Source organism: Cricetulus griseus (genome assembly GCF_003668045.3).
Source record: "Cricetulus griseus strain 17A/GY chromosome 1 unlocalized genomic scaffold, alternate assembly CriGri-PICRH-1.0 chr1_1, whole genome shotgun sequence".
Lineage (NCBI taxonomy): Eukaryota > Metazoa > Chordata > Mammalia > Rodentia > Cricetidae > Cricetulus > Cricetulus griseus.
The window spans coordinates 96,151,359-96,164,982 of NW_023276807.1; the positions used below are offsets into that span (position 1 = coordinate 96,151,359).

Here is a 13,624-nt window from a genome sequence, read left to right on the forward strand (position 1 = left end):
CAGAGTCTCCACTGTTGTAATCCCTGCCGTTCCATCTCTGTGAGCAGAGGCATCTCCTGCCCAAAGGCTTGGACTGAAAGTTAGCTTCACATGCAAAGAGAAGTCTCTGTATGGACACAAGCAGCCTTCCTGGTCATTTCAGGATATCTGGGTCATATCACTAAAGTAGCCATTATGTATCACCTAGGCATAGATTTAACAATCCTGTAATCAGTTTAGTCCATTCATTTGTGCTGCCCTTACCTTCTCAATGGAGTAGAAACTCAGTAATTATTAGTATAGAAACAGTCTTTTCCCTGAACAATTAAGAACAATTAAGCCACAAGGAGTCACATACTGTGTTTGCCCATTAGGAGTCAAATGTGTTCAAATTGAACTGACCTGGTGACATTTGCAGTTATGTGTTACTTTTCCTGTGTTGAGTAGGTTTTATTCATATCAATTTTTGATTAGTTTCTACATGTATTCAATGCAATTGATTGTATTAGTCTCACGTTACCCTCCGTTATTCACCTTTCACTCCTGCTTCCCCTTCTGCTTTCATATCATTTGTTTATTTGCTTGTTTGGTCTTGGTTTTGGGGTGTGTGTGTGAGAGTATGTGTGTGTGTGTGTGTGAGAGAGAGAGAGAGAGAGAGAGAGAGAGAGAGAGAGAGAGAGAGAGAATCTTTTTTAACTAAAAGTTTATATAATATATTCTGATTGCTGTTTCCCCTTGCTATCTCCTCCCAGAACCTCCCCACCTCTCTATCCATCCACTCCACACCTTCTTTCTCTTTAGAAAACAAACATGCAAATAAAAAGCAAACAAACCAGAACAAAATAGCAAAAAAGCATAAGAAACACACACAAACCCACAAAATTGAAAACCATAATATACACACAAAAGATCAATGAACCAAACAAAAATACCCAAAGGTAGCAAAATATATAAAAATATCATCGAGTTCATTTGTTTTATTTCCTAAGTGACTGGAGTTCCATTTAGAAAGCCCTTACATGTGCCTATGTCTTACTCTCTACCTTTCCCTCTATTGGTGTTAGAATCTCCGGTTTTACATTTAAATCTTAGGGTTGATTTTCAGGGAGGGTGAGAGATTAGTACCTAGTTTCATTCTTCTACACATAGGTACTCAATTTTTCTAATACTATTTGTTAAAGATGCTTCAAAAAATAGTGTGTACTTTTCTTCAGTGTGTACTTTTGGTAGCTTTGTCAAAAATCAGTTGGCCGAAGTTGTGTGGACTTATGTCCAGATTCTCTATTTCAACCCATTGGCCTCCTTGTCCCTTTTTGTGCCAATGTTGAGTTGCTTTGCAGTAGCCTTTTATAATAATAAGGTGCCGTGGGAATTTATGGTGTTCTTTGCTATTAAATTATACATGAAAGCAGCTCTTTGTTCTCTATTACATAGTACTCCTCCAAGAGCCAGGGGCACAAAGGAAGAGCATACAGAAACTACCTGCAGGATGATAAAGAGGAGGCAGTTTTGTTTTACAAAAATAGAATTTACTGTAGTTGTCACGACAGGCTTTGCAATGATAGGATATTGGGAGGCTAGGACAGGTGTTTAAGGTCAGTCCATCATGAGGCTCTAACCTGAGACTCATGCAGGGCTGTGCTGAGCTGGCTCTGCCTGTAGGTGGCAGTGTACCCTGATGCCGGACATCTCAGGACAGTTTCTATAGCATCTGCCTCCCAGTACCCAGACTTGAGGCTCTGCGGTACATCAGAGTTACACATGAAGACATGACAAACTGGCCCACATCACAACATCAGAGTGACTGCCACTTCTTTTTTCCCAGCTTCTCATTGTCCCATCACAGATAGCTGAACTTACACACTTTTGTTACTCTGCTCTGCCTTCCCCTTCTAGCTACCATCGCCTTGCGCCTTTCTCTATCCTGAGAAGAAAGCTGAATGCCACTTTGGAAATGAGCAGCATTTCTGGGTTTCGGAGGTGAGTTCCGTTCTCCAAAGCAGAGTTTCATTTAATGTGTTCCAGAGACCACTTAAGAGATGCCCATGCTCTGCCGAGTTTATACTTAATACTTTCATAGCGTGTTTGTTTTCTGGAGCACAGATGTGAGGAATGATTGCCTTACATGTTATATTACTGTTTATACTTTACGTCCACTGACAGGAGCCTTATGAGCATCAGGAATCCAGTATCTTCCTTACTTTTAAGCTCAGCTATATTTCAGTGTAGACTGGGTCAATTATTACTGATATAATAAATATTTACAGCAATTGAAAATGACACTCTATTTTCTTTTCCTGATTTATATTGAATATTGTAGCCTCATTTCCAATAACAACCTTGTCTTAGGGTTTCTATTGCTGTGAAGAGACACCATGATTATGGCAACTCTTATAAAGGAAAAATGTTTAATAGGGCCTGGCTTATAGTTTCAGAAGTTTAGTCCATTATCTTCATGTTGAGAGTATGGCGGTGTGCAGGTAGACATAACACTGGAGAAGAAACTGAGAGATCTACATTTTGATTGACAGTCAGCAGGCAGAGACTGCCACACTAGGCATGGCTTAAGCTTCTGAGACCTCAAAGCCAACCGCCTAGTGACACCCCTCCTCCAATAAAGTCACACCTACTTTAACAAGGCCACACCTCTAATAGTGCCACTCCCTATGGCCAAGCATTTAAACATGTGAGTCTATGGGGCCATTCCTATTCAAACTACCACAAACCTCTATCCTATTTTAAGTAAGTTCAAAAGCTGCCATGTATTCGTAGCCACTGTTTCATATTGAAAAACTTTATTTAGAGTTTGGAATATGAGTACATTGAGGGCAAGCTGCTTTGAATATTTGCACTTACATTGGTAGAATATAAGACTGTACTTCACTTATGAATGGCACTTAGTAGATTAGCTGGTGGACTTGACAGGCAGCAAGTAGTCATTAGCTACAAATGACCAGTGCTGCCCCAGAGAAGGCTTCCAGCCAACCAGTTCTCAGAGCCTGGAGAACAGTACTTCCTGTCCTGGTTTGCTGAAACACCAATATTATTTGTGAGTAAACAAGGAACAGTGGGGGTGGGGGTGGTACTGCAGACAGGCACCCAAAGTCACCCCAAAGTGCTGGTGACATCTGAATGTTTCCAGGAAGTAATGTAGGAAATAAGGATGGGCTAGAGCCAGGAAGCTATGAGTTCATGGAATGTGGCAGGGAGCAAGTGTGACTTGGTTCTGATTCTGGTCTGGGAACAGAAAGGAGGACACCAGGTCAGGGACCAAGAGCATCAGCTCTTAGATGGAATCAGAGTAATGAGACAGGAGACTAGGAAGGCAGCATTTCCACATAGTATTGCCCTCTGCAATTTTGTCAAATACCCAACAGCCTAAGTCCAGGTACATTAAGGTTCAGCTGGAGGGGCTTTACATGGATGACTCTCTACGAATCTGGATGGGGCTGGATGATTGCTTTCCCAGGCAGACTTGGTGTGTGAGTACGAGGGACCAGGTGAGTACTAGCTGCCGGTGGAGAGCAAGCAGCCTCACTCACTGGGACAAGGGGAGGAAAAAAGGCACAGGGGAACATCTGGGGCTTCTCCTGTCTTGTTCTGCTGTCCTGTCTGTCTCCTGTCTCCTCTGCAGGAGGAGAACAGAATGTCACATCAGTACTGTGAGGCATGTCCATACAGGACATTCTTCTTTCTTTCCTTCTCTCTTCCATTTTTTACCATTCATGCTAAAGATTAAGCCCAGAGTGTCGCATGTGCTAGGCAAGAACTCTACCACTGAGCCATACCTGACATTCTTTTTCAATTTCCCAGTACAAGTTCCTCAGACCTGACAGGGTGCAGCTTCCTGTCATGCCATCTGGATCATCATAGGCTCCTTGGGGCATCAGTGTAGGCTGTGGGGTGCCTGCCATTGGCCACAGGCAGCTCTGTATTTTTAGAATTCCCACACTCAACCAGTATCAGGTGTCTGGAAAACACACCCATGATGACCAACGAGAGTTTGTGAATTTGTGTAGAGCTGATGCATCTTCCTAATGCCGGTTCCTATGAGAAATTCCCTTAATTTCGCTTCCTTTATTTACAGTCACCCACACAACTTGATTCCTGGTATTTTCAGTGTGTTTCTCTTGGTTCTTTATGGACTTTTGATGACTAAAAGCAGATGTGTAGATTGTCACAAGAAAAAGAAACCTGGTTGTATTTTTCTGGAAGAAGGTATCCCACCTGGCCACCAGCTGTATGCAGTAATCATTGACACTGGCTTCCGGTCACCAGCCCAATTTACATCAAAGGTAATATGAGTTCCTAACAATGCCTTTGGTGTGTCTAAGAGTGTCGATGGGCCTGATAGGGACAGGAACCTCACCTCCTGCCCCCTGGGCTCCCCTCCCCCTTTCTGACTCCATGGTGAAAAACAGCTTCAGAGATGGCTTTCTTGGGAGTGGGTCTCTGAGGGGTTGAGAACTGACTGGACTTCTCTAAGTTAACACTGAACCCATGGCCCACATCCAAGAAGGATCTATCGAGAAAAGAGCAAGAAGTTCCTAGGCACCCCAGGAACATGGGTTTCAGTGAGAAAACCTCGGAAATCTACGGGACCTCCTGTAGTAGTTCAGTACTTATTCCTAGCATAGGTGTGGACTCTGGGAGCCCATTCCATATAGAGGGATACTCCCTGAGCCTAGACACACGGGGGTGGGCCTAGGCCCTATCCCAAAGGATATGATAAACTCTGATGACACCCTATGGAAGGCCTCACTCTCCAAGGGGAGCAGAAAGGATATGTGATAGGTAGGATTTTAGTTGGAGGGGGGTAAGGGAGGAGGGGAGGGAGAGGGATTGATATGTAAAACAATCTTATTTCTAATTAAAATTAAAAAATCTGCAAAAAAAGAAGTTCCCAGGCTAGCCTTGGGGCTAAGTAGGAATGGGCTAGGTTGGGAGACAGAGGTCAAGGACAGAGAGTTCAACAGAGAAGCAGATGAAGATGAGGTTGTGGGTGGGGAGGAAGAGGAAGTGGTATGAGGGTCAAGGAGGAAGACCAGCCTAGCAACCCAGGGAAACACCTAGGCCAAGGTGGGCTGTGTAAGAGAAGTCTGCAGAGGTGTGTGATAGCAAGGTGCCTGACAAATCCACCAGGAATTCTCCACATGTATTTGATACACAGTCCCCGTAGGACTGGAGGCATGGAGAGTGAGTGTGGCCTCCCCTAAAGCCAGAAGATAGAGCCATGTGCTCTTGACATGCTGGTGCAAAAATGATATAAAACAATGAGACTCGATGAGTTAGACCAGCTTGCTAGATTCATGATTGTGCTTGGGGACAGTATACCACTCATCCACACAGAGTCAGTTGCTTCCATTGTGCAATGATTGGAAGCAAGAGCCTCCTAACAGCCACAAAATAATGAGTACCTGAAGGTGAATTCACCTAGCACATACAGAAGCATCATGGGAAGAATTTGCCCAATATTCAAAAAAGACCTAAATAAATAAATACAGCAATCTTAATGCAGTAGCTGAGACAACTAATTTCCAATTGTCATAAATCATAAATCAATCTGTAGGATGATGATAATGATGAGTGTGAATTGATCTATTCCTATATCCACATTGCTTGTTGTATTTGAGTTTGTGTTTTGTGTGCATTTATTTGCTGGTTTGTTGATACAGGATCGAACTATGTAACCCCAACTGTTCTGGAACTTGCTATATAGACTAGGCTGGCCTCGAACTCAGAAATCCAACTGCTTCTTTTTTCTAAATGCTGGGGTTAAAGGTATGCCATCACACCCAGCCACACTATCCATTTTACTGAAGAAGGAAAAAAAAACCCTAACATATAAAAAGAGTAAAGCCAATGACATCACTGCAATTTCAGAAAGATGTCTTGGGGAACAGGAATTATTGATTCTAAAGTTCATATGAAAGGAACACTAGCACATAGTAGAGTAAGTATAGTCTTAACAATCTGAAAGAGAACAGGGTGTGGCTCCCACCAGAAAGCCAGGCAAGAGTCATCACAGTGTAATGTCTTCTGGGGTTGGCTAGTAGACTTATGGGACAGCTAGACACTCAGAAATGACCCAGGTGTGTGTCAAGGTCTTATAGATCAAGGAGGAGTTTCAGCAACATATCTAGAACAATCATGGTCCCTATAAAAGGAAACGATATAAAATATTTAATTGACATTACACACATACACACAATAACTAAATTTCAGAAGTCTACAAAAAGATAATTTAAAAAATAGTAACTACTCAAAGCAAAAGATAATTTTGGATTAGGAGGTAAACTGATCTCTGTGAGTTCGAGGCCAGCCTGTTCTAAAGAGTGAGTTCCAGAACAACCAGGACTGTTACACAGAGAAACCCTGTCTCAAAAAACAAAAACAAACCAAAAAGAAAGAAAAGAAAAGAAAAGAGAGAGAGAGAGAGAGAGAGAGAGAGAGAGAGAGAGATTGAGAAAGAAGCAAGGAAGGGAGAAAGAAAGAAAGAAAGAAAGAAAGAAAGAAAGGCAAGAGAATAATGCTATTTTAATGAAAGATTAAGATTATACCACACCAAAACTGAAGCTTTCTGTGTAACAGATGCCAGAGAGAGTGATAAGCACAGTCCAGTGTGCTTCCCTAGGGTGCTCCTTATGGACGCAGGTACCCCACCCACCAATCCTGGCCTCACTCTGGTGTTCCATAGGCCCAGTGTCCAGCCACCATGCTCAAAGTAGAAGATGCCGCCCTCTGTGGAGTTCTGCCCTGCTTGAGGAAGAAAAATGCTGAGGAATCCCAAAGGGGCTCCCACTTTTCTAGATGAAGTTTGTAGCTGGCTATGGAGCAGACTACACTGCAGGATGTCAACCCTGGTCTGTGAGGGCTCTGCAAGTCTTGCAGGCTCCCCCAGCCCCTAGGCTCAATGCTGAAACCTGCCAGTAGGAAGCTGGGATGGTAAAGAAACACTGTTCTATAGACTGCACACCCTCAGTGACGTAGCCTCAGCTCTCGTTTCTGTGTCTGTTTGAAGGTTTTCATTGTATTATATGGTGAAAATGGATTCTCAGGAACCAAAGAACTCTGCTGCCCAGAGATGTCTTTGTTTGGAAGGAATTCCAGGCACACCTTTATACTGAGGTACTCCTGACACCTTCAACCACAAAATTTGGGAAAGGGGCTGGGCAGAATGGGGTATCACACAAGATGTTGCATAGGGAACTTTGGCTTTTTGAACATTATGCCTAAGATAAAGCCTAGAAAGAGAGTGATGAACACTGGCTCACATACTTAAATTTTAGGAAGGTTCTGTTTTGCTTTTGGTTTTTTAAGGTAGGGTCTTTCTATGTAGCCACAACAGGTCTGAAATTTGCTGTGTAGACTAGGCTGGCCTTGGATTTGCAAGTATCCTCCTGACTCTTCTGCCTGGGGCCTGGAATTACAAGCATGCCTAACAAATGGGATAGATTAACATGGGGTGGGAGGGTGGGAGTGGGGATTAGGGGTGTGGGGGGGGTGTGGGGGTATTGGAGTAGGGTGTTGGGGGTGAGGGTGTAAGAGTGGGGTGTGGGAGTGGGGTATGGGAGTAGGGTGTGGGGGTGTAGGAGTGAGGTGTGGGAGAGGGGTGTGGGGGTGGCGTTTGGGGTGTGGGAGTAGGGTGTGGGGATGAAGGCAGAAAAAAGGTGGAGGCTTACTAAGCCTGTGTATTAGAATAAGTGTTTTGTTTTATTTTTTTAACATGGGAAATTTTATTGAGAGAAAGGAAATGAGAAAAGGGGAGAGTGGGGGGGGAGACTGGCCTTTGGCAGAAGAGAGGAGAAAGGCTAAGAGAGAGAGAGAGGAGACAGAGAGGGGAGAGAGAGAGAGAGAAAGAGAGAGAGAGAGAGAGAGGATGCAAAGACCTGCCTGCTTCTTCAGAAGAGCAGTAGGAAAGAGAGCCTAGAATAAGTATTTTTTTATGTCACAAAACCCAATGAATCTAATTAGTGCCACCACTCCAAATCTGGAAGAGCAATGCTACATGGCATCCAAAGATGGGGAGTCAGGGAAGAGATCATTTATCAAGGCAGAGGTGTAAGTGCCTCACACTCTTAAAATGCATGAAAATAATGGAGTCATTTTTTTCTCATGAAAAAATTTATGTTTATTATAATTTACTTACAATATTTATTATTTTGGAGCATTGTTTTTTATGAGGAAAGTACAGTTTAACTTCAGACTCACATCAGAACAGGCAGATGGAGAGCTGAGTGACTTGGTTTAAGGAAATTATAGGCATTCCCTTTTCAAGATGTGTTCCAGGTCACACAGTGGATCCCAGAATGAGCAGAGAGCACTGAACCCTGGACCTACTTAATTGCTCCTTGACATCAAACCTAAGATAAAGTATGAGTTATTAATGAGGCATAGCACAAGATCATCAATCAGTAATAGTAAAGCAGAATAGCTGTAACAATACAGTGTAATGAAACTTCAAAACGTTGGGATTATTTATTTCTAGAATTTCCCACTAGGTATTTCTTTATTTGTGCTTGTTGGTGAAGAACTAAAACCAGGAGAAGTAAACTGGTGATAAAGGGGACATTAGAGTGGATCCTGAAGGCCTGTGTGGCCCTACCAGTCACAGTGCTCAGTGGAGCCCACCGTCCTGAAGGGCCATATCAGAGTTGGTGAGGTTTTTACAGGTGCTGAGAATACACATGGCTGATAAGACATTTCTGTGTGTCACTAGCACTCCTAACCAACTGGGACCACTGCAGAAGATCCGCCTCTGGCATGACAGTAGTGGACCTTCCCCAAACTGGTTCATCAGCCACGTGATGGTAAAGGAGCTACATTCAGGCCAAGGCTGGTTCTTCTTGGCCCAATGCTGGCTGGCTGTGAGCCTATGCGATGGCCGTGTACAGCGAGAGCTCTTCTGCCTGCGCCGTGGTCTTGGCTTCTGGAAGGTAGGCCCCACGCAGGTGACATAAATGTAATTGGCTGGTATTGTTTCGTGCCCACTTCTGCTTCTCTTTCCAAAGTTGTGATTTGAACTTTCCCAAAGTTATGTAGCTAACTGTCAAGACACCCATGTTGTATGACTTCTTCTGGAGAGACGTCAAACAAGTCTGCTCACCCCAGATAGGAACTGATGACCCAGCAAAGAAATGACTCCATCTAAGTCTACCTTGGTTAGACACTTGGTTTATGGATTACTTTATAAGGGTGGGGTGATTCAGCAGAAGCTACACCACTAAAAAGTGGCACCCTGGGGCTCTATACTACTTGCAGAAAGCTGCCGGTAAGTCCTCTCCATAGCAATGGCTTACTGTTTCTCTAACCTTGAAGAGGCTATTTGTGACTTTTGTTTCGTGAGTTCCCTGGGTCTCAGCCCCTCCCCCCTCCTCTGGTAGGGGCCGTTTAAGTTCACAGGAGACAGTTGCCGCACATCACACTTCAGGTGACATGACGCTTGAATCAGCTGACCAGCCAGTGAGCATCATTGCCTTTGCCACTTGGCAATCTTTACAGTGATGCAGTTCTGCAGTCTTTGAGCTGCAACAGTAACACATTTCTAGGACTTCTGCATGCTGGTGTTCAAGAGGGCCCAGATGAAGGGTTAACTCATGTGCCATAAATAATTCCACTGTCACGGAATACAAACAGGTTGTGGCTGCAATGTCTGAAAGTAGATAAGTGCTAATAGGTGACAGAATTGTCTAGTATCTCACAGATTAAGTATGAAATTTTCATTTCTGAATATTCCCATCTACTACCCATTGATGGACATTGGCTCATTGCCAACATTCACATTTTATATTCAATGTTTTGGTGGTGCACGCCTTTAATCCCAGCACTCAGGAAGCAGAGACAGGCGGATCTCTGTGAGCTCAAGACCAGCCTGGTCTCCAGAGAGAGTGCCAGGATAGGCTCCAAAGCTACACAGAGAAATCCTGTCTTGAAAAACCAAATAAATAAATAAATAAAAATAAATAAATCTCTTCATGAGTTTTCTTTTAACTAATTTAAAGGGCACATAATAGCCCACTGTACACTGCTATTTGCTAAGGCTACAGTACAATTATCCTTCCTTTATTTCCATAACAGCAAATGTCACAGAGACACTTCTTTGTGACTTGTGTTTCTGAAGAATGATTTCCTTTTTAAAAATTTTTGTAACATTTTTAAATGTGTGTGTGTTCATGTCACAGTCCACATGTAGAGGTTAGAGAACAACTTGTGGAACGTGGTTCTCTCCTTCCACCATGTGGGTCCTGGGGATTGGACTCAGGTCACCAGGCTTGGCAGCAAGCGCTTTTACCCTTTGAACTGTCTTGCCAACCTGACATTTCCTGGCTACTGGGTCTTGTTCTTTCCATTGTCACCATAGTGAGAAGTACCTGGCATTGCCAGTTCAGCAGAAAACATAGCCAATATGAAATCGAAACAACTATTTCCAAACAGCCATGGAAAAATGTTGGCACTTTAAACCAAAGACCCTACTTAACTGTAACATCCTTTGGGCAATAATTTCCATGTTTCCCCTGCAGCTATTGCTGGAAAACTTTAGGTAAGAAACCTGACTTTAGTGATTTAGTTGTCTGTGAACCCATATCTGGACTGGGTCTCAGGAATCAACAGTCACTTGGGAATTTACATGCAAAAGATATATCCTTAGTCTAGTAAACCTGTTTTGACTAAATTTGCTGCACTTATAATATTAGTTCAGTTACTAAATAGTTCTTTTCTAGAATGTTTAGCACCAAAAAATTATTCAAGTTGCATTAAGAATTTTAAAATTCAGAGAAATTCCACAAGCTATTGCCGACTTCTGGGCAGTAGACCTTGTAAGGCTCCCAAGGAGAAGGCAGGTCAGGTCAGTCCCAGCTCTCAGAACACCCGGAGCCGGTGCCCAGCTAAAATGTGACTGTGCTTCTGTGGGAAGTGCTGGGAATGCGGAGATTTAGAAAGTCTTTTGGGATCAGAAAGGAAAGAAATGGTGGGAGGGAGGGCCATGAGAAGAGGTCTCTGTGAGCCTGCACAAACGAAGCAGGGAAATGTTGGGACTAAACCTTCAGGTGGGATGTTGAACTGGGTCAGAGTCCTGGCGGTGAACACATGGTCCAGTGCGATACTGCTGAAGAGGTGGTGGGGTGGGGAGGATGGAGGCAGAACAAGTGACCATGAGAGGCATCTGCTTGCACCAACCCAGTGGCCAGGAGTTATCCAGCTGTCAGCTGAAAGAGAAAAGCCAAGAAATTTTGGAGTCTCATTCTAAAAGTTGCTGATTCTCAGTCAGGATTCCACTCTGTTCACATGTGTATCCAGGTCTGGGAAAAACACCCGTGCTTTCTGTTTCAGCTTTTCTATTCCAAGTTCACGGAGTACCTGGAGGATTTTCACATTTGGCTCTCACTGTACAGCCAGCCCACCTCCAGCAGCTACCTACACGCACAGCGGCTTGCTGTGTCCTTCTGCCTCCTGTGTGTCTACTCATGCCTCACTGCCCTGGTCACCGTGGGAGTTCATGAACAGGTGGGAGGCAGCAGATTTTCTCACAGTAACTTCCAAATCTCAGGCATACATTTTGTCCTTCTTTTAACATGCAAAACTCAAGAGCTCCGGAGAAGGGCTTAAGCTAGGAGCAGCAATCTAGCAGTGTGAGGAATAGGCCAGAAGGTAACATGACTGGAATTAGAGCTGAGAGGGTCTGCAAGTCCTCAACAGACAGACTGCTGCCCTGTGAGAATCCACATCCTGGGCTCCATACAACATGACATTCAGGGTGAGCAGAAAGAAGCTAATCTTTTTGAAGATTTATTTTTATCATTTTTTCTTTCTATGGTTATGTGTGATACAAGGAGAGAAAGAGAGGGTACCTTAGAGTCCAGAGGAGGGGTCAGACTTCTTGTGGCTGGAGTGACAGGTTGTTTGTGAGCTGCCTGATGTAGGTGCTAGGAAACAAACTAGGATGTGCTGCAAGAGCAACACAGGTTCTTAACCATGGAGCCATCTCTCCAGCTCAAGGTTGTTTTCTATGAAAATTCAGGATCATTCATGGGCCAGCCCCTGGGTTCACATGGCCCTCTAGACAGCTGGCAGAGACACTGATAATAGCTGTGCCAAGGTTGAGTTCAGTCATCTGTCAGAGGACAAAGGGTGTGGCAAATTCTTTATGTGGCAGTAGATATGGTCACATTTCAAGATATGCAGAATTTTAAACTATAATATGTTGGTAGAGCTTGTGACAATAAACAAAACATGGCAAAGAATTGTGATCAAGTGGCAAGGAGAAGCCTGCTATGCTCTCTGCGGAGCTCGGCTTCCCTGGAGTCCTCCAGTAGTCTGATCTAGGTTGCCTTCTCGTCCTTTGCTGGGGACATACTGAAGCTCTTGACATCTTCTTGTGGGCTTAATCAGTTGAGCATGGGTCTTGTGCATGGTCAGCTAACATTTGTTTGGTTCATACAGATGAGGAAAAGTTCATTTTGGCTTGCTCAACCCCCAGGGCAGAGGCAAGGCTTCTGGAAAAGGGACTTAAATTAAAATAGGAGTCATGCTCACACTGAATACATTTGGAATTCTGTGTGTTTTGATTTTGACTCAAGGGAATTAATTGCAGTGTAATTGAACCATTGCAGCGCTCCCTGGATGTGGGTCCCACTCTGGAATCCTTCAGTCTGGGTCTCCTGTGCACCATCTTGGCCTGTCCAGCCGCACAGCTCTTGTCACTGCTCTTCAGGTTCAGCAAGGTGTGTGGCCCCATGCTTCTGGGAGACCCCCAATGTTGGAAGCCCTTACCAACCATCTCTTTACTTCACAGGAAACTGCAGGGCATCTACGGGATGCACCACAGTGGCCTCTAGGAGGAGTGAAGACAGAGGCACCTCAGGGTATGGTGAACTAAAATCAGAAGCTGCCCTGGCAGTTGGTCCTCAGGGGCCATTCTCTTAAGTAGGCAGTATATACCTTGCTTTCTGTTTGTCTTGTTCAATGAAAATAAACATCACCGGATGTATTTTAAGCCACTTTTTTCTTGGACCACCATCCCTTGTAGACAATAATGTTGTAACCACCATTTTCCAGAATCATATGAATGATAGCCAGCCATCTCATGGCAGAAAAACATGGCTGTGTGTGGAGTAAATCCCTTCTCCAGAATCATGATTTTCGATAACTACCATTTGAAAACCTTGGATAGCCCCACTTACCACTCTTTCCTCTTAAGGATCTTTTAAGTTTTTAGCTACACAATTTTCTCCTTCTCTGTGGCTTCCAGAGAGTAGCTCTGGATGGTTGAGGGATTTCCCAGGCCTGCATCAGGATGGAGACATCCAAAGTTCTCATCTCGGCTCTGCCTTGTGTCTCAGGCTCACTCTGGGGAACAAAAGGGAGAAGCAGCTCCCAAAGTACCACAACTGTGCCTCCTAGGGAGTCACACATTTGCTCCCCTCTCCACCCAAACAGGCTCTGATCACAGTGGGAGACCAAGTTTGAGACAGCCATTCCAGGTAAGTCACATGATGTGAAGTCAATAATTCTACAGCATAACATGCTAAAAATTGGATTTCTCTGGCATCTTCCTGTGGCTGTGGCCTGGCCATGGTTACATCCAGAGGACAGCTGGGCTGGTCCTCCAGAGAATATAGGCCATTTCCCAGGTCAAGGAGTGGGA

General features: G+C 44.1%; 1 protein-coding gene across 1 annotated transcript in view; it reads left to right on the plus strand.

Annotated features, from left to right (window-relative positions):
* Nucleotides 1-13,624, plus strand: part of Pkd1l1 (polycystin 1 like 1, transient receptor potential channel interacting) — a 133,418-nt gene that overhangs the window by 64,174 nt on the left and 55,620 nt on the right. The window contains exons 28-34 of the mRNA XM_035453022.1: nt 1,876-1,959; nt 4,067-4,274; nt 7,001-7,107; nt 8,699-8,915; nt 11,311-11,484; nt 12,591-12,701; nt 12,773-12,847. Coding sequence (XP_035308913.1) covers nt 1,876-1,959; nt 4,067-4,274; nt 7,001-7,107; nt 8,699-8,915; nt 11,311-11,484; nt 12,591-12,701; nt 12,773-12,847 — 976 coding nt within the window. The remainder of the gene's footprint in view (nt 1-1,875; nt 1,960-4,066; nt 4,275-7,000; nt 7,108-8,698; nt 8,916-11,310; nt 11,485-12,590; nt 12,702-12,772; nt 12,848-13,624) is intronic.